This window comes from Ambystoma mexicanum, chromosome 9 (genome assembly GCF_040938575.1).
Source record: "Ambystoma mexicanum isolate Mex_15411 chromosome 9, UKY_AmexF1_1, whole genome shotgun sequence".
Taxonomy (NCBI): domain Eukaryota; kingdom Metazoa; phylum Chordata; class Amphibia; order Caudata; family Ambystomatidae; genus Ambystoma; species Ambystoma mexicanum.
In genome coordinates this window covers 325,149,902-325,171,794 of record NC_090931.1, presented here as the reverse complement: position 1 = coordinate 325,171,794, position 21,893 = coordinate 325,149,902, and the positions used below count along the sequence as shown (strand labels likewise).

At 45.9% G+C, this 21,893-nt stretch overlaps 1 protein-coding gene across 2 annotated transcripts in view; it reads right to left on the bottom strand.

The window, feature by feature from the left end:
• The window catches only part of SPNS2 (SPNS lysolipid transporter 2, sphingosine-1-phosphate), a 467,335-nt gene that overhangs the window by 104,057 nt on the left and 341,385 nt on the right, over positions 1 to 21,893 (bottom strand). For both annotated transcript variants that reach the window (XM_069614731.1, XM_069614732.1), the window contains exons 5-7: positions 19,642 to 19,708; positions 8,647 to 8,777; positions 2,303 to 2,455 (exon numbers count right to left, since the gene is read on the bottom strand). In XM_069614731.1, the coding sequence (XP_069470832.1) occupies positions 2,303 to 2,455; positions 8,647 to 8,777; positions 19,642 to 19,708 (351 nt within the window). The remainder of the gene's footprint in view (positions 1 to 2,302; positions 2,456 to 8,646; positions 8,778 to 19,641; positions 19,709 to 21,893) is intronic.

The following is a 21,893-nucleotide window of genomic DNA, read 5'->3' as shown; positions in this document are numbered from 1 at the left end:
GTGTGTACTGTCCTAAGTTACCAATCCGGGTCTAGGGTGGGAACGCGCTTCATTACAAGGAACCCGGAATTGCTGCAAATGAGACTCAGCATCCTCATGTCATTTCCTGGCCAGTGGAGGGAGTGGCTTGGCCTGCTTGGAATTCTGCGTGCTTGACCCGCACCTGCCTGAAGTGCTTGGGTCTGCTGCTTGCTCCCACTTGGAGGAGCTCCAACAGGAGCAAAGAAGCCCTAAAAGGCCAAGCCGTCTTAGAACCCTGTAGAGACCTCACTTGCTTGCCTGGAACATATCAGGGAAGAGTCAAAGGGAGGGAGAGATGCACAGCTGCAGAAAATGCATGTCAGCTGTGGGCGTGCAGCCTTGTGCCCTCTGCATGCCTTACAGGAGTGCGGGAGTGGGACTGGAGTCTCAGTTTCTACCCCTGAGCTGTGAGGTACAAAGGCCACAGAAAGTCCTCATCTATTCAACAACCTGAACTTGGAAATACTTTGTTGTTCATCCTCACAAGACATAGGACCCCATTACGAGGCTTGCGCTCCCGTAATGAAGGGTGCGGTACGGGACCGGCACCCTTCATTACGGGATGCGAAATTACGAGGTTCCCTTTGCGGGACCCTGTAAGGACGCCTGGTAAAACCAGGCGTCCTTACAGGGTCCCGCGAGGGGAAGAGGGAGCTAATAACGGGCCATTCGTAATGTGCCCGTTATTACCTCCCTCCCCATTCCCATTGAGCCCTATGGGGGCTCAAATGGGAATGGGGATGGGTTCCTGCAAGGAGGAATTGCCGGGTCCTCCTATGTCGGAATGACCCGGTAAGTCCCCATTGCAGGAACCCGGTAATGGAGCCCGGTATGAAGGCAGCCATGGTGCTAATAGCTCCATGGCTACCTCCATACTCGTAATGAGGCCCATAGTATCACCCAATATCTGAACTGAGAGCCAATAGGAAGGGACATTGTGCAGCTATGTAGACTCCACTGGTCTGTTCCCAGGGCAGAAGCCCTGTGTGGAGTACCACGGCACACGGAGGCCCTTTAATGGGCACGCCGGAGCTTCTGCCTAACAAGACTTTGGGCCTCATTACACGGAAGGCGGTGGTCCAGGGTGCTATTAGCACCCTGGACCATGCCGGTAAATTACCGGCACCACCTTGGCGGAAAGGGGATTTACCGCCCCATTCCAAGGTTGGTGGGGCGGTAAATCCCCCTTCCGCCATTGCCCTTCCCCATTCCCATTTCTGCCCCATAGGGCTCTATGGGAATGGGGAAGGCGCTAATTACGGCACCGCAATTTTGCGGTGCCGTAATTAGCTCCGAGGTCCCTTAGCGGGTTGGTTATTAACGCCTGCAAAAAGCAGGCGTTAAAACACCAACCCGCTAAGGGACCTCGTAGTAAGGCGGTAATGGTTAACGGCCACCGTTACCATTAACGGTGGCCGTTAACCATTACCGCCTTCCGTGTAATGAGGCCCTTTTTCTTGTTTTTTTTCAGTTTGTCTTTTTACTGTTTTTGATGTAAACAGCCTTGGCAGCTTCTGCCCCTATGGGGGCTATTTTTAGTGTCCTTGTTTTCATGTATTAATTTATGATTGTTCATTTTAACTCCATTTTAATTGTTGCACATCTATTTGTTTGTGGTAATTAGTTACATTTGTTCCCTTTCATGAGTTATAGTTTGATTGCCACCTTCTTTATCAGTCTCAGTGCAGTGCTTTCCAAGTAGTTTCTTCTCCCCTGCAGGACACAGAACCTCCATCAGAATAAGCCTTGTGCTTGGCCCTCGCTACTCCAGGGTGAGGCAAGGATAAGTTCTTGCTCTGATCTTGTGAGGTCCAGCTGAGCAAACGGCTGTAAGACATTTGCCAGAGCATGTGGCAACTTCTTTGGCCACTCTTTCCCCCTACGCCTGACAGGTCCCTTGCTCACACACATTTATATTAAGTGTTAAAAATGCGGTTTAAACAAAAGCAAACTAAGACAACATTAATTTTATTTTAGAGTAGTGGGAGAGGTCTGTGGTGTCGGTCTAATTGCGCACGCCACACATAGCCTTCTGCAAGAAGCTTTTTTTCAAACTCGTAGTGTGAGCCATAAGCCTGGACCGAGCCTCTACCCATCAGCCCTTCACACTACCTAGGTCGCTACATTGCCCAGCAATGAGTAATACCCACAGCCATTACCAGGTGCCAGGCTACAGTTAGGACTGTGGCGAGCGCTTTATAAATGGACGCTATTCTTGTTAATTGTTATGACGAGCTGCGGCTGCGCAGTGGAAGGCGCGCGACGTGGAAAGGCCCCTTACCTGTCCTTGGTGCTGCAGGGCGCGTGGTGGCAGGGCTCCATCGTCTTCTGCACCACCTGCGCCCGGTACAGGTAGAGCGGCATCCACATGCCCAGGGCCCCTGTGGCGAAGGACACCGTCGAGGTGGCGAGGGAGGAGAACACGTAGCTGCGGCTGGGGAGAGAGTAGGAGAGAGCCGGGCATTAGTGGCGGCTTTGCTGTTTGGAGGCACTCTTGCTATAGTGAGGGCACCCCCGCTCAGATCAGTGAGTGCTATGAGGTGAAGCGTTACATTTTAAGCACTAACAGTGCTGTGCCCTAATCCCAGGCCCACAGATAAAAGGGCTCGCTCACAGGATGCGTGACAGTAAACACACCCACAACTCACCTGGAAGAACAGAATTAGAACTGAAAGCAACGACAGGTGCTGTTTCACACAGAACAACATTACAACAGACAACCGTCCCAGCACATACACAAGGTGGCCGCTTTGCTGAGCGCAGCTGCAAGTCCTGAACGTTGTGCTTTGGTGGTGTATTATGCTTTGTAGATGCCCTTAGGCACTAAAGACTGGTGGAGCGTAGACGCCCCCCCCTCATTCATAAGATTGGGTTATGATTTCTGGAAGCCCTTCCTCGTGCAGCAGGTAGCGGTGCAGTGCTGAGGGCTTTATCCGCTCAACAGGTACTGGCCAGATGCAGACACCTTACTGTCATGATGTGTACACGCCCTTCTCCTTACCAAGGTTCGTGGTCCTAATAGAAGCCCACATCTGCCCAACAAACAGTGTCTGAGGCTCCCTTCTGCATCAAACACTTAGTGCTGGGGTGGAGATACCCTTCTCTGTAGAACAGACAAGCTACTGAAATGTACAAGCCTTCTTCATCAATAAATGGTAGTGACTTGTAGACACCCTACTCCGTTGAGCTTAAGAGTGGTGATTTGTAGCAGCCATACTCCATCCCAAGGAAAAGTGGTGACATGTGGAGGCCCTTCTCTGTCCAACATCCAGTGGTTTTGTGTAGAAGCCCTTCGCCAGTTAATGAACAGGTGTTCTTATCAGGCAAATAAATGGCACGGGCGTGCACTGTAAATACCCTCAAAACCCATCACATAGTTATGATGTGCAGATGACCTCCCCCCTCCAAAACATGGTGCTGTCATACACTGTAAAAACCCTCAAAATCCATCACATAGTTATGATGTACAGATAATCTTCACCCTCCAAAACATGGTGCTGCCATACACTGTAAAGACCCTCAAAACCCATCACATAGTTATGATGTGCAGATGACCTTCCCCATCCAAAACATGTGCTGCCATACACTGCAAAAACCCTCACAATCCATCACATAGTTATGATGTACAGATGACCTTCCCCATCCAAAACATGGTGCTGCCATACACTGTAAATACCCTCAAAACCCATCAAATAGTTATGATGTACAGATGACCTTCCCCATCTAAAACATGGTGCTGCCATACACTGTAAAAACTTTCAAAATCCATTACATTGTTATGATGTACAGATGACCTTCGCCCTCCAAAACAGGGTGCTGCTATACACTGTAAATACCCTCAAACCCCATCACATATTTATGATGTGCAGATGACCTTCCCCCTCCAAAACATGGTGCGGCCATACACTGTAAAAACCCTCAAAATCCATCACATAGTTATGATGTACAGATGACCTTCACCCCTCAAAATCATGCTGCTGGCATACACTTTAAAAATCCTCAAAATCCATCACACAGTTGTGATGTGTAGATGACCGTCCCCATCCAAAACATGGTGCTGCCATACTCTGTAAATACCCTCAACACCCATCACATAGTTATGATGTACAGATGACTTTCCCCCCTCCAAGACTTGGTGCTGCCATACACTGTAAATACCCTCAAAACCCATCACATAGTTATGATGTACAGATGACTTTCCCCCCTCCAAGACTTGGTGCTGCCATACACTGTAAAAACCCTCAAAACCCATCACATAGTTATGATGTACAGATGCCCTTCCCCATCCAAAACATGGTGCTGCCGTACACTGTAAATACCCTCAAAACCCATGACATAGTTATGATGTACAGATGACCTCCCCCATCTAAAACATGGTACTGCGATACACTGTAAAAAACCCTCAGAATCCATCGCATAGTTATGATGTACACATCACTTTCCCCCCTCCAAGACTTGGTGCTGCCATACACTGTAAATACCCTCAAAACCCATCACATAGTTATGATGTACAGATGACTTTCCCCCCTCCAAGACTTGGTGCTGCCATACACTGTAAAAACCCTCAAAACCCATCACATAGTTATGATGTACAGATGCCCTTCCCCATCCAAAACATGGTGCTGCCGTACACTGTAAATACCCTCAAATCCCATGACATAGTTATGATGTACAGATGACCTCCCCCATCTAAAACATGGTACTGCGATACACTGTAAAAAACCCTCAGAATCCATCGCATAGTTATGATGTACACATCACTTTCCCCCCTCCAAGACTTGGTGCTGCCATACACTGTAAAAACCCTCAAAATCCATCACACAGTTGTGATGTGTAGATGAAATTCCGCATGGAAAATGTGGTGCATGTAGGCGATGTTCTGGTTGCTTTACAGTTACACAGACAGGAATATCTTAGAAACCTGAAGGTGGCAGCTTTACAAACCAAACACTGGTTGGGGTTCAGACATCCATGCAAAAGCCCGCCATCTGATTATACAATCACACCCATGGGGCGCAAATGCGCAAAGATCACACAGTGTGAATTCACCACCAGCAATTGGGGAGTGATCGTTTACTCTTGGAGAGTAAGGAGTGGCGTGCTTTGTGCTTGTAGAGAACGGACCTTCGTGTTAGTCGCCAAGTGACTTGGAGGCCTGCCTAATTGCTTGCACCTTGACACTTTTCACCCTGGGTAAGGAAGTCCCAACTTCAACCCTGATACTGCTGCCTATGCTGTAAACAAGCATCATCTATGCAGTGGCGGTGACATTTTGTACCAAACAATTTCTCTTCTATTAATTATTTTTACTTTGGAATGACACGGATAACCCAGCGCCCAGTTATAACTAGTAGCAAACCATGGCATCTCCACGTTGGAGTGGGTCCATTTGGAACTGGTACGGGACTTTTACATCTGGATCATCAGCTCTTGATTTCTACTAAAGCCATGGACAGATGTTTCGAGATCTTGTGAGAACAGAAGCAGCCACTCCCCCACCCGTCCCGAGGAGCCAGAGATATCAAATCCCACCTCCGAGAGGGCTATGGCCTGGACTTAACATCCAGATGGGTTTAGAATGTTAAAGTGTTCCAATGGCAGAGCTGTCAACTGACCAGCGGTGTCAGGAACGCCCCAGGCAGGGCCGGCTGAAAAAAGGTCACCACTTACTGAAGTGATGATCCCTTCACTGCAATAGCTTTACTGAGGCCTGACAGAGCTTTGACCTCCTGTGACCTCCTAAAGCTAGCAGATTTCGCAGCTCAGACGTGCACAGCCTTGCTGCCACCCCCCCCCCCCCCACAGAAAACACATGTATGTGCTTTGGAGTCAGGCACACAAGTTAATGGCGGGTCTGGGTCGAAAACAAATGCTAATTTCTGAAAGTAAATCATACACTGATGCACACTTGTTTACAATTGGGTTCATTGTAAATCCAGATAATTGCGTTTGCCCCATCAATACATACATTAAGTACTGATGTTTAAATGGTTAGGAAAGTTACTGCTAGTGAAGACACTTCTCAGAACAGTTTTGCCCAAGATCACAAGGCACTTTAGTGCAAGGCACTCTAGTGCAAGCCCATCAGTTCTAATAACCTATTAAAAGGTAACTCAAAAGTACAATGCAGTGCGCACTTTAGCTGAGAGATGCAAATAAGATGAAGTGCCTGTCTTTCAAATCACAACTAATTGCCACCTCTATTGGGGAAAATACAGTTATCTATGCGATTAAACACTATTACAAACATGTAAACAAAAGGCAACTGTGCTTGCTTTTAATTCTAATTAAATTGTCCTCAATGTCTTGGGTTCAAAGCGCATTTTGTCCTTTTAGTGGTGTGGGTGGAGCTATAAAAATTATGTGCATTTTTGGAGTGTGGGCCATGTGAGTGTGAGCAACGCGTAAGTGACCCTCGAGCTGTGAAAAGTTGTCATCTATGTCCAATCGGTGGGGACCGTCAAGTTTCCAAGGAAGGTAGACAACTATAATTACTAAAAAGAAACCTGGGTCCTGATTCATGGAAATGTATGCAGAAATTCCACAGGGGCCGTGCGCCGAGAAGGACACTGCACAAGCCTGCCTGCAGAATGAAAAAGGCACGCCCCGCCTATTTATGGAATTTACTGAAAGCCACTGCCATTACTCCACCGACAGGCATACACACAAAGCATACACAGCCAGAACAGCTACCTTTATGCACTCCGCCGGGTGCAAATACACGCACCCATCAAAGAGTGCGTGGGGTCCCCTGCAAGCAGGCCTGCATCTCGGGAACCTTGCATGGGGCCACCATAACTATATCCGGCACCGCGACAACATGCGTATAGAAAAAATGTAACTCGGTAATTACCCGGAAAATCTGCGTGCCAACCCCCGTAAACCATTCCTGCAACCCGCTAAACTGCGTATGCACCCCCCAAGTTAAATTGGAACCCCAGTTGAGTGCACACACCCCGAAATCTGACATGCAACCCCACCTGCACGCCGTGAATCCTATGCGCAACTGTGTACGTGCCCCCCTTAGTTGATCGGAACTACGGTTGAGTACATGCACCTCAAAATCTGACACGCAACCCCACCTCAGCGCTGCAAATCTTACGCGCAAGTTTACTTATGCCTGCCTTCGGGTGGCGGATAGTATGAAGGACTTGCATGGCCATTTCCCGGCCAAGAGGTTGCACGATCGAATCCATGACTATGTCTCGTGACGTGCAATTGTGGGTGTGCAAGGGACTGCCTGCAGGTCAGCCTTAAGTAGGATGAATGGTGACACCTAATGCCCACTTTTTCGCAAGTTCATCCCCATTTTTGGTGTGCTGCCCCCTTCCCAGCCCTCTGCATAGGCCACACCCACACTCTACATGGAGTCTTGCGCAAGGCCCTCGACGGATCGCAGAGACGTACCGAGCCTGTGCGAACTCCATGCAAGTCCAGGAATAGTACTGTGCATTTGATTCCATGAATCGACAAACGCGGACTGCACGCAGCTTGGCACGCATGTACCCTTTTTTCCACGCAAATAATTCCATGAATCGGGCCCTTGGTTTTTATAGCAACATAGTTTATATTTTAATTCGTTTCTGTTGGAAACAAAAGAAGGACTACCTGTCCAAGTTTACCCAGTACCCTACCTCCTCATGAAGAAGCAACTATACCCGTTCCCCACCTATATCCTCACCTTCCATGGTGGTTAATCCCTGGTGTTCCTTAAGGCCCTTTAAATACATGAGGAAAATTGAAGCAAGTGTGCACTGCCCCGCTTTCATGGGCAAGTAGGTGATATTGCTTGAAAAATTGGTACTGCAGAGCCAACTCAGCTATGAAGAGGAGCATCTGGTCACGCCTCATAATGTGTAATAAACCCAAATGAAAAACATAACATCCTAGCTTACTGTCTGACATTTGCCGGCCATATTCATTATTTTGCGTGCTCTTTTGCTGAAGTTCATTTTCTTCCAATTTCTCAAAACAGATCTAAAATGTTAATCTGTATTCAAGTTGTGGTTCATTCATACCAAAATCTGCCAACACATGTTTCGTGCCATAAGGCGCTTTCTCAAGGCTTTCATAGGTGTGTGTGACCATTCATCTTACTTAAGGCTGGCCATGAGTGAGATGGTAGGTGCCATTGGGTGTCCCTTAGGGTACAGTGTTGGTCTCCGAAGCCTATTCAAAAAATATACATATATATATATATATATATATATATATATATATATATATATATATATATATAAATAATTTCTTCAGGCCTCCATTGGCCAATGTGTGAATTGAGTAATTAGAAGAAAAAGAATTTTAGCAAAAGAGCAAGCAGAAAAAGAAATATAGGCCACAAAGCGAGAGAATCAGCTTAGATGCTTTCCATTTGGTTATATAAATAGAGTTTCTATTCAGAATGCTCTAATTTGGGGACAGAGGAAATACCCTGTGAACCTCATGATTTGGTCTGACTGCTTTACTCCGCTCCCTTCACAGACACCACACTCCTACCTGCCTCGAGCTGACATTAGAACATTGCATATAGGTTCAAAGGGGAAACGTGTATTGTACCAGTCTGTCTATCAGAAGCGAGCACTGTAAACCAGGAGAGGTGTTGGCGGCACAGAGGAGCAAACTTACTTTCTGATCAGCGCCTTCATGTCCTTGATCCATGACGTCCGGGCCTTCAGCTGGTCCGTGTGGCCACGCTTTGCCGTGGGTACGAAAATTAAGATGAGTGTTCCGGTTATCATCCCCAGCACCGGGGACACCTGCGGAAAGATGAGAGTGGAAATTGAAGCCGAGCCTGGCCGCAGTTGCCCGGTCGAGCAACTGATGAGAATTTATGGACATTGTTTCGCTTGAGCGGGGACTTGCCTCTCATACTCAGACAGGCGGACTCCGGCAGAAGGTCTCTTTTGAGCCTGATATATAATCTTCTATTGGGACCTCCGTCTACAGCCAATTCACCTCTACACTCTCTACCTCCTCTCTAATATTTTCTCTCATCCTCACTTAGCATATTCTCTCTACCTCTTCCTTGGACTCTCCCACTCTTTCCCCCTGCCTCCCCACCTTTCCATCCATCCGACTCTACTTTTCGTATTCTCTTGCTTCTACCCTCTTTCTTCTATCTCTTCAGTTTCCTTTCTTTCCTCCTATAAGGATCAGTCGCTTTCTACCCCTTTCACTCACCCCATTTTCTCCTGCCAATATTTTATTTGGACCCCCATATTATGTATAGGACTCTATTATCTTGTAACTTGCTTTACCCTAATCAAATGTATTCCTTGTTTGTATGCTCCCAGCATGCCCTGCTTGTCTTTTTTTGCGATCGATTGCTGTTTTAATGGGTAATGTACCCAGTGGTCGAAGTGTACAAAAAGAACTAGTGGAACTATGTTCCCTGCTGGCCTGCCCTCGCTCCCCACAAACCCCATCGCCGCAGACCCTCCCACATGCAATACAAACCCCCAAACAATCACACCCACTGTTTAAGGGAATGTTTAGTGCATTGCACTGAAGTGCCAATTTAAACTTCTTCCTACACTTTTATTTTAATACTAAACCATCCCGGAACGGTTTCTTTTTAAAATAAAAGTATAAGAACAGTACAATTTCTTTTTAAAAAGTAGAGGAGCACCGTTCCCAACCGCTCCTGCCCACTTGGACCACTGAATGTACCATATTCTGATTGTGAAGCACTCTGATGCCCGGTGTGGCTTGCTCAATGCTGTATAACACGGAATAAATAAATCAGTCTGATATGTTCTTTCTTTTCACATTGCACTCTCAGGCCTCCTCTCCAAGCATCATTCCTACTCTCCACCGCCGCTGCCCAGCCCTGCGACCTACCCTTGTCCCGCAGTTCAATCCTAGAGCCTGGTTCTCATTCCCTCACCCTCTGTGCCCGGTCTACACCTGTCGCTATACCTACTTTCTATGACTAAACTCTGTGCCCCTTCTCGCAATCCCCATCTTGTAACCTTGAGGAGTTCTGGTGACATTAGGCGGATGGCCGACCACTCTAAAAATCTCGAAAGAACACTGAGATGGCATGGTTAGACAATAAAGCAATGCTGCTTGTTACATAATGTTTATTTTAAATGGAAAGAGAAATAAAACACTTTAAAGGATTTCCTTTGTTTGAAATCCCTAACTTGAGTGAGAATCCCTACCTGTTGAAACCTGCAGTCTCAAGTCAATATCAGGCTGGAAGGCTAAAACCATGGAAACCTAAGTAAAATAGGTACTTATGACGCCTAAATCTCCTCTCCTTCCCTCAACGAACCTCTCCACCTGCTAGCACCATTACTCTACTATACACTGCAACACACAAAGACACACACACACATACACACACACACCACCTCCACCCGCGCCATAACTACAAATACCACATTAATGTTGGTGGAGCAATGCCAGAGCTGACATCCCTATTCCCGCAGCTTACCCGGTCTCTCAGCGCTGTCAATTTAAAAATGTTGGATTCTCCCCTCTGGACCAAACACATAACCAAGTGTCACCGTCAACACCGCAGGTTTCATATCTGCATCCCCCACCCCAGTAACAACCCAACCCCCATCTTTTCTTCCAGAACCACGCTTATGCGTGTCCAGGGAGTGGCCTGGGGTTGCTCGTGCTACCCCTCGAATCTGATTGCCACCCCAGGTGCCACCCCATTATCCTAAACTATTTATTTATTTATTTATTTATTTATTTCTATAGCGCTCCTAACCCGCAGGTATCTCAGTGCAAGTTTACACATTACAATTGAAGTGCAGGTGGTTTCATTTACATTTAACAAAGTGCATACAATAATGAAAGTGATAAATTATAATGCAACAAAATAGTACAATTACGCTGAAGGTGTATACAATTGTGGTACAAAGCGGAGATAATTACACTGCAGGGGTACATTCAGTTCCATACATGTGTCAATAATCTTGCACTTGAGTCATTATTATTCTTGTGAGAGTAGCCATGTTTTTCTTTTCTTCAGAAAGTCCCAGTAAGCTGGTGTGAAGGCAGGGTATTCCAGAGTTTGGAGGCTAGGACTGGAAAGCACTTTCAATTTTAAACACAAGAATCCAAGATACAATGGGCAGTGTAGACTAATAGCAAATTAATGCTATTCAGACGTGTGTGTGTTTGTGTGCATGTGCTCAACTTCATGCCACCCCTGCGTAAGTCCCGGGAGGATAGCTCAGCGGCAATGTGCTCGAATTGGAAGCAAGACGACACGAAGCAACAAAGGTTTGATTCCTGAGTCCGCGTTTAGAAACCTCTGGGTATTCAAGCGTGTTATAAATACGCAACTAAGATAAAAAACCAAAGCAATTATGCAACAAAAAAAACAATTCCTGTAACAGCACCTCGATGCCCACGGGCTGTGTGAGCACTTTAAAAATGCAAAATAAATAAAAAATCAGTGCTCTAGAGTCTGGACACGCCACTGGAGACACACACTCACTACGGCCGCAACATGGCAGAGGAGTGCGGTACAAGATCGCTTGCTTTACAGTGTGTTGGTTTACAGAAACCTATTCAGTTCTGTGAATATGGGTTTTTGAAACCACCGTTGTTTCAGAAATAACATTAGCCAAACACATATACACCCAGCAAGGCAAGGGATTGTTCGGGATATGGAGAATGGCGTCACATCAGTGAAGTTACCTTGCAGTAAACAACGTTACCGTTGGGGCGATGTGAGGTAAAGCGTTATGGTAATCGTCCTTTTTTGTGTAGACTTGCATAATAGCCTGGCAGTTAAGGGATTAAAGGGTTAAGCCACTTTGCCCATGGTCAGACATGCTGAATTTATATAGGACTGCCGCCAGATCTTGCTCGTCGGCGGCCATTTTCAAAGTACTGCTGAAGCCCAGGGCCCTGCTCGGGTTCGGCGTAAAGCAAGGGCTGGATTCTCCAAAACGCAGCTTCCCAGGCAATGCCTAGAATGCGTTCCATGCCCGGATCTTGCTCAGGCCCTGCCTCGCACAGCAAGGAATTGCAATTACATGTCGCATGTCTGATTAGCGAGGCTATCCTGCTGCTAAACGAGACAGATCATCTGAAAGTGATCGTCCCCCGCTGGGCCCTGTCGCATAAAAGTTACAGGTGCCCAAGAGCAGATGTACAGAGTCACATTATTTCCAAGTAAAGCCCGAGCGGACACAGAAACCGCAGACCGCGGAGCACTTTAACACAGGATTCACTTTGTTCATGTGTCTCTGAGAGGCTACCAATTGCCTGCATAGGATGCGTGTGGGAGTACAGGTCGTCTCGGGAGGATAGCTCAGGGGCAACCAGGGCTGGACTGGGAACTAAAAGAGGCCCTGGAAATAATTACTGGGGACCAAAAGAGGCCCTGGAAATAAAGTTCAAAGTGGCCCCATATGACACATTTTCAACAAGCCCAATGCTTTTCCTATGAGAAAATTTGGAAATACCACAGAACAGAGCCCCAGGGTGCAGAGGCCCACTGGGAAATCTCCAGAGTTCCCTAAAGGCCAGTCCACCCCTGGGGGCAACACGCTCGCCTTGGGAGCAAGATGAAATGGAGGAACACAGGTTCGATCCCCAGGTCCACGCTTAGAAACCTCTGGATATTAAGCGTGTTTTAAATAACCAATTACAATTACAGGTGATCTGAATGATTGGTGCTTAGCCAGGTTTTCGTGAAATGGGCACGATTTTGAACTGGAGTTAGCGTCCAAAGAGCAAAGTAAGCAGCAAGAGAGGTAGAGAGTTAAGCACTCACCCCAGTCATCTGTCCTCGGCCTCCAGGAGGCTAGTTTGATTCTTGAACCCTAAAGCGAATGACCTAGCCCTTTTGAAGTCAACGGTGGATACATTGCCTACTATTAAATTAGATCAAGATATTGACTAATAGCCGGTCAGATAGCACAGCGAGTGGAGCACTTCAATTGACATCCGTCCAGAGCCTGCCGATGCAGGTTTGAATCCCGACGGGGCCAAACTCAGCATTTCATCCTTTCGAGGTCAATAAATGAGCACCACACGCCGTGGGTAATAGTAAGCAGCGCTCAGATGCCTGAGGGTTCGTAGAGCTATATAAATGCAATTTATTATTACAGTGCTTAGAAGGAGAGATCTGACATGAAGCGCTATATACACATGGCCTATTACTATCACTAACTAGGCAGCAGCAAGGCAAACGCTCTAATACTGAGTACACACCCTTTTATATTGACCTGGTGGTAAAGATCAGTTAAAATTGCCGCAGCTGACTCACTGAGGCAATACACGGGTGCTGCCAGTTCACTGCTGACAATCGAATAGTAAGCAGTCCTCACCCTCTCTGGCCCAGACTGGCATGTTAAGTCTGCACCTTGCTCTAAAGGCCAGTCTGAGCCTGCCTCACCTCAGATATGACCACATCCCGTGCAGGCTGTTGGCTGCTCCCACCCGTCGCCAATTCCCCCTCGTGCCACCCGCTGCCTGCACCCCTCTCTCACACCAAATTCTCCTTTAAGAAAAGTAAAAGTACCCCTACCATTCCCCCTTGATGCCACATTGCTTGCCCCTCCACCTTCCGCACCTCTGCCTGCGGTAACGCATGGAAGAGACGGGGAGAACTGGCTGCAATTTCCATTGTGGCCATCTTGTTTGTAGTATTTGTCCCCTCAAAATGGTGTCCCTTAGCACCGTGTATCTTATCCCAGTCTCCAAATAGCACCAAAGCCCTTAGTGGCACAGGTCATACCAGCCAATAAAGGCCCTAGACCTCAGTAATATCCTTTGATTGACTCTGGTAGCGCAGGCTTGCAGGCCGTTATCGTCTTGTACAACCTGTCACTTCGAACTTGATCGCCTAAATATTGTCACTGGTGATTACGGTTCGGTAGAGTGAGCCTCCAACAGATGAGGTTGGTAGGAGGCATTGAGCAGTGGCACAGATCCATCGTCCAGTCACGGGCGAGTTGCCAGCAATCATTGAGGGTTGATAAGCAATGGCTCATGGTGCTAATCTTGAGCCTTTCGGATATATACACGTGCACCCCCACTTCTTGTTCCAGTGGCAGGGGTACAGTGCCATTCAGAGTTTTGCTGATGGCTCCTTTCTGAGGGTGTTCACCGCGGGTATCCGCAGAAATAATCGAATGCAACATTACCTAATGAGAAATGACCGAATTGGTTTGATCGAATTTGTTAGGGGTTTTTGTACATTTGTATTAATATATATATGGGGGCCGGGGGGGTTGCGGGGTAAGGGAATAGGTGAAGGTAGGGGGAAGTGGGTAATCCTTCACCTCGCTCTATTGACCTTATATCGAGTGCATGGCTAGGGTAACACCTGATCATCCTTAGTCTCTGCCACACATCCAGCAATATCAGCAGATTGTCTCAACATCCGTAGGTGGCACTTCCAAGCAGCACCCTCACTCCTTCTCCGCAAGTGTAGATGACGCTTGCCATCTTTGATTTTAACATGCTAAAATATGTTTCGATGGCTACTTCCTTCTGGGAACTGCCGATACTGTGTCATGGAAAATACTTCAGTCCCCTGAGAAGTGCGGATACTGTTCCACTGAAGGTTTGAAAGTTCTGCTGATAAGTGCTGGCACTGTCCAATTAATGGTAGTCCCGGTACTGTCCCATTGGGCCAATAGCAGTCCTGCTGAGAAGGCCGCAATGTCTATCTAAATATTCTTCTGGTACCATCCCATTGAAAGGACATACGTTCTGATAAGAAGCCCTGTACAGCCCCATTGAAGGTAGAGTAGTCCAAGTGATAACAGCCCATAAGGTCCAATTAAAGGTTCAGCCGCGACGGTTCAATTTAAGATATAGCAGTCCTGCTCAGAGGCGTAAACACGATTTTCTAACAAGTCGGGCCTGCCGCTACGGTTGTTGGACCCACAACAGTGACGTTAACATCTGTAGAATCTGACACAGCGCTGCTGAGTGGACATTTGCAGATTTTGTGTGGGTCTTGGCCGCTCAGGCCCTACCCTGTCTACGTCTCTGGTTCTGCTGAGAAGTGCTAGAACTGCCCCATAAAGCTTCTGCTGGTACTGTCCCATTAAACGTATAACAGTTTCGAAAAGAAGTGCTAGTCCTGTCCCATTAAAAGTATGGTGGCCTGCTGAGAAGCAACAGTACCGTCCAATTAGAGATTATGCTGGCACTGCTCCCTTACCCCATCAGCTCTGCCAAGAAGGGATGCCTCTGTCCTATTAATGCCATAGATGTCTTACTGAGAAGTCATGTTATGGTCCCTTTAAAAGTATTGCAGTCCTGCTGGCAATGGCCCATTGGAAGTACAGCAGCCCTGCTTTAAGTTGCAGACACAGCCCTACGGAGAGTATAGCAATTCTCCAGGTCCTGTCCAATGAAAATGCACCAGACACGCTTAGAAGTGCAGAAAATGTCCCTTTGGAGTACAGCGGGCCTGCCGAGAACTTCTGAGACTGCCCCTCATATCCATTTTGCAATCCAGCAGAAAAGTGTGGTTATTGTCCTATTAAAAGAACGGGAAACATGTTGACCACCGTGCCTTCTGCACGCACTTTGGAGAGCCTTCTGGGGATTTTAGTTACTAGGCACTTTTGTTTTATCACACTTCAAATTAAAATGTTCATTTACTGCTTCCTACACGGGTACTAATGGACAAAAAGAAATCAAATGTCACAACATAGGCCCCTGATAGGTGAACACCTTTCTTTTGTCTTTTTTCGTACCTAAATATGCATTCCTTTATTAACCAATGTATTCATGTTGAATCATTATGAGTTATGCACAGTTATGATTGTTTTAATTGCTGTTTTTCAAAATTCTTTTGCTATAGTGTAGTCGTGATGTGACAGTCCAAGTGGCAAAAGTATTTCTAATAAAAAAGCGCCTTCTGCAATGTGTAGCCCATTTGCCATCATGCCAGGCCTCTCTTCGCTTTCATTGTGTAGCCTATTTGCCATCATGCCAGGTCTCTCTTCTCTTTCAATGTGTAGCCTATTTGCCATCATGCCAGGTCTCTCTTCTATTTCAATGTGTACCCCATTTGCCATCATGCCAGGCCTCTCTTCTCTTTCATTGTGTAGCCTATTTGCCATCATGCCAGGTCTCTCTTCTCTTTCATTGTGTAGCCTATTTGCCATCATGCCAGGTCTCTCTTCTCTTTCATTGTGTAGCCTATTTGCCATCATGCCAGGTCTCTCTTCTCTTTCAATGTGTAGCCCATTTGCCATCATGCCAAGTCTCTCTTCTATTTCAATGTTTAGCCCATTTGCCATCATGCCAAGTCTCTCTTCTCTTTCAATGTGTACCCCATTTGCCATCATGCCAAGTCTCTCTACTCTTTCAATCTGTAGACCATTTGCCATCATGCCAAGTCTCTCTTCTCTTTCAATGTGCATACCATTTTCCATTATGCCAAGTCTCTCTTCTCTTTCCTTCCTAGTAGCTCTTGAATGCAGTTTTAATTGGTTTCTAGTCTTTGCCAGCTTTTCCCCATTGCTACTTATCTCATTAAGTGGATGGCAATAGCGGCAGAAACAGGCAGTCATGATAAATAGCACCTGTTTTTACCACCAAATTGCATAAGGTACTAGCTAATTTACCAGATATCGAATCCCATCAGAGTACTGTGTTAGGTGGATGTTGCCATTTTATGGTAACATTTTTTAAAACTTTGCAGAAAGTTTGACTTTTTTTTCCCTGTACAGAAGGGAAGTATAAATGCTTTCCTTTAACGCATCAAACAGGTTTGGTTTGTGTATAGCAAAAACCAAAGTTATGCGCAAGCAGATTCGGACTGGCCTATAGGGAAACAGGGCAATGCTCGAACACCAAAAAACGCCAAATGCTAGTGGGGGGCCTGTTTTTTGGGTCAAAGTGGACCATTTTTTTGGTCAGTGAGGGCCATTTTGATGAGTTGCTTCCCTATATGGCTAGTAGTTTCTGCTGAATAAATATTCTTTAAATCGTACAATTTGCATCACATTTTCTCAAAAAGCTACCCCATGGGCACTTTTCAAACAGTCTGTCACTAAAGGAATGAATTGCCATTTGCAACTGTGGGCCCCTTTTTCGTTGGTGCCCAAGAAAATGTTATGCCCCAGTCCGACCCTGTGCACAAGAGGGTCAGTGTGGACTCGTTTGTGCATTAAAAATGTGCATTAAGAAACATGCACAGTACTGATTTAATCCGCTCCTGCGCACAAGTCAATGATGGAGGGAATGGCTGGAAGAAATGAGGAAAGGTAAGCATGCAGATTCTTTGCTGCATGCATGATTTCTGCAAATCTGTGTCCATTACCATCAAATTGGCCGATGTCGTATCATTAGGCAGATTTCGAGAAATACCGCGTGCGCCAGCAGTAATTCCCACCTTCTGTATTTCCATTTGAAAGTTCCCAAAACCTATAACAAGGGCCGATGTGCAAAAGAAATGTCTGCCCCCCACTAAACTATGATGCCAATGCTCGTCCATATTTCCAGCACACGTAGGCCCGCGTGGTGTGACCCCGATTTAAAAAGAAGTGTTTCTTTGGGTGTCTAGTGGTTTTCACAGCACGTGGTGCTTTCTTTTCCCGTTTGGTTAGGGTGTTTAAGAGTTGTTTTTTATGATATCTTCATGACAATGAGTTGATGTTCATTTTAGTTCTTTATATCAATTCAAAAAAAGCAAATGATCAGCAAATTCAATACAAAATTGCTGTGAAAAAGAAAGCACCAGAAAAATTGAAATATTGGTCGATAGCAAACTGTCCAGAGGAATGCTTTGGCTTTGAATGCATTGATAACTGAAGTCCATTGTTCCTAAAGTGGAGATGTCGGGTACAGTTGTGGAACAGTAGTATGGTATGTTGGGCAATCGCCAAAGAGGTCGAAGGTCCGGAGAAATCTGTTGGGGAAACTTCCTGTAGGCTTTGCCCAGGTTTGTTTCCCTCCCATTGAATGCAGCAAATTAATCAAAGTCTCAGAGGCTGTCCGAGCAGGAAACTGCCAGTCTCGGCGCTGAAAAATAAGCGGAAATGGGGACAGCGCGTGTCTTCCTGGAAGCAGGAAATGATCTGGACAGGACTCCCTAATGGACGCCAAGCGTGGGCTGCAGAGCGAGCCGTGCAGTTGCTTCAGATGCAATCAGTGCTTATGGCATGAATTGTTTCAGAAGTCTGGAGAGACTTGTTTTTGTTAATGCCACTTAACCTGTAATTCTGGACTGAAAGCAGTTTTCATTAGTACATTTTTTAGGCAGTTTTGGGGGATCCAGAGAATTTGACCCAAAGCTTGGCTTCCCAAAATCTCAATGTGCATCAATTTCTATCACTACAAAGAAGGCCCGAAGTACCTGAACTGTTGCATTCACTGACTACGAAAAATGATTAGACCTGCATCAGAATTCCATTTGCAGCATCTGTGACACATCAAAGAAGTGACACAGGGAAATGGCTAAAACCTTTCAAATCCTTTGCAAATTGGTAACTAACTACTGAAAAGCTCTTATATTTTAAGATGTCTCTGCGTGGGAAGAAGTCAACAGGCCGAGAATCCAGTTAAAACTGGAGAGTGTGCTAAGGAGTGAAACACTGCACGGCTGTGCCAATATTAAGGTCGACCCGTTTACTCATTTTCTACAATATAAGTGAAAATACAATCGGAGCAGGGAACGATCAGAAAATGTTTGAAAGGCAGACTGGTTTAAGGGGAAATGAAGAGAGTTTTCAATAGTGGTCAGTAGGGCTGGGGTAGAGTCTGTCATATGACAGAAAGAAAAGAGCAATACTACTTGCTAGGGAAATCCAGAGCTGCATCCTTGAATTTCTGGTAGGTGTATTTTACATTACACTGTGCATGGATCTGCAGTGAGCATGCATGGGAAATATCCAGGCTACTGCTGATAGGTTAGTCCATTTGCGAAACAGGTGGATGGGAAATTGCATAAAGGTACAATGTTGAGAGAGCTAACCCCATAGTGACACTTGTGCAGTGGTCTGCAACCTGATGCTCACATACTCTTTGCACTACAACTCCCATGATCCCTCAATATTAACTTTGCTGGCTCCGGCTAATGGGACTTGCAGTCCAAAACTTCAGGAGAGACAATGGCTGCAGACCCCTGCACCGGGTACCACTGTATCCCCAGGAACATCGTAATGTCCAGGAACATGCTTCACAACCCCAGCAGACGTTCCAGACACCTCACTTTCTTTCTGAATCTGAATAGGCATCTGTGTTTAGAGCCTGTTCAACTCTTCTAGAAATCTTGCTAGACAGAGCCCTGCATATCAACGCACATAATTACAAACTATTCTGAATGACCAAAAACACTATGCAAATGATCACCACAGATATTGAATGCACATCCATTTTTTCTTATGCATATTCTTTGTGTTGGATATCCCAAAAACCTGGCTTGGATTTTACAATTAGGTGCGTTGAAGCGGCCAGATACTATAAGTGGGGAACACATAAGCCGATTTACTGTTGAAGTTGAATACTTTTCAACACAAACTCATCCCCCCCTCCCCCCCTCACTTGAAAAAGCAAAGCACAACAACACCTTTGCGGAACACAGCTGATTGCGTGCATTCATTTCTAACATAACCATGCACCGGGTTCAGAAATACTGATCAGTACAATGTGTGGCCAAGGTTGCGCAAAGTCACTTACCCGCAGCGCCCACTGCCAGTCTCCTGCCACCTGCTTCACCGTGGATCCTGTGATGTACCCCAAGCCGCTGTAAGAAGCACAAACAGAGAATGACTCCAAGGATCTGAGAGATTACGGAGAAATTAAATCCTGAAAACAAAATGTTGATTTTCTTTTAACGCATTGCGCTGCTTATGTATGCGGGGGGAGACCCCCTGCGGCCGGCCTTCCCTTTACCCGTCACATTTCTTATTACTCTAAGCCACCCCCCGGCCCCACATATATATGCAGTGAAATGTGGCATGTAAAATTCGGAATTTTCGTCCTGTGTATCTTCTTGTTCAGTGTTTTCGTACGATGCCTGACTCCACTAGACCATTGGCCGAATACCTGTTCTGTTGGAAAGTTATCAGACACAGATTTGGGAATCTCAGAGATTCAAGTGACTTTCTGTATCATTGCACAGGGCAGACTAGGAGCTTTTCCAGTCTTTTCATTACAATAGAAACCTTACAATGCTGAGCTCAGTGCTCACATGACGTTTGCTGATCCGAGCCATGCCATCAAGTGGAATGCAGCACTTGTCTTAGAAAGAATTGGTAAATTGATCACAGCAATTAGGATCTCCGAGCTAGGGGTGTACGGAATTGAAATTTCACCAGTATAAATGGGATTTCTACATTTTCATTTGGTAAAATCGTGAAAATTATGTTTTTTTTTCTGAAACAGATCCCCCGCAAAAGCCAACTTGAATATTTTTGATCATGAAATTAAGTGAAAAATACCTATGAGGAGTTTTCACTTACTTTGCTGAAAAGACATCCCACACAAAAGAATGTTCGTGATATTTCCATAGCAAATTAAGTGAAAACTCTAGCAAACATGTTTTCACTTAGATTAATTAAAACAAATCTCACAATAGAACGAAATTGTTGGATTTTGTTTAGTAACAAAATAAGACGAAAACTGCTTTCAGACTGTTTACTTGAGTTTGCCATTTAATTTCCTGGAAGGAAAACTGCATATAAAGCTTGGCTGCAGATTTATCTAGCAGACTAATTGAAATTCATCACCTAATTTTCGGAGAAAGTATCAAGCAAGAGTCACATTGCTGAATTTTTTGCTGCAATTGTGTGGGTTTTGAAAACTCACCATTTGTTTCGAAATGCATTTAACGCAAGTGTAATGATTAGTTGTTTTCTTTACGATTTTGTCAATTCCACAAAATGGATTGAATGCAGCATTTTGTGAAATTGTCAAAAGTGAAATTGACAAAGTTTGCACATTCATACTTAGAGGCCACCCACCCAGTGCTATGATTTTTTTGTAATTGACTGCGGTCCTCTTACTGATCATAACGAACCGACTAGTCAACTGGGAAATGAAAGCCTCCATCACTGCTTTGCCAAAATAGAAATGTACCATTGCAGTGTGCTTTGACCAAAGTGGTAACTGACTATGAGTTGTTGCTTTGGTCTTAAAGTTTCTAGGTGCAGCTAGATGGACACTGGTGGCTACTTGGGGTTTTGCCTCAGGTTGGGCCTTAACCCTGCAGAATCCATTTGTGTCCCTTTCATGGCATGCATGCTAAGGATTCGGGAGAAGTGTTATCGGCAGAGCGCAGCCGTGCTTTCCACCTACCCTTGGCACGGGTGTGTGATGGCCATATTTCCCCTTGAGGAAGCGAGATTATGGTGCCACTTTTCCCTGGGAAGTCCTTGGCTCAGCGGAATGTGACTTTGGAGCCAAACCCACCCTGTCTGCAACCTTTGAGAGTAAGGTCAGCTGGTCTAAACACAAGACTGCAGCAGCCAACACCACACATCGGTTGGCACCCACCTCCACCGCCGCCCCCATCTGATAGCAGAAGCTAATATTCAGAAATTGCAGGAGGAAATAAGTCAGAGGCTTAGAATAGAAATTCTATTCTTTGTGCTTAAAGCGGTAATGACTCTGGGTTTCCAGAAATCCAACTACGGTGGCTCTTAGGATGAGCTGCCGGAAGGGGGTAGCGGCAGTGCACTTGCCAGTTGCACAGTGATTTTTAAAATGTATTCTATATGTGTGTCAATGATGCTGAGCTGTCAACTTCCATTCCAAATGTCTACTTTGGGGAATCGACCAGACATCTGCACAGAGCAATTGAGTGTTATGTTATGTTAATAGTTGTTTATACAGCGGCAATCACTACCGTAGTGGTGTGGCAGCGCCAAGGCTTACCCGGAAAGTGGAGCAGAGTGACACCGCTCAGGGTAACCACGCCATAGTCTGTG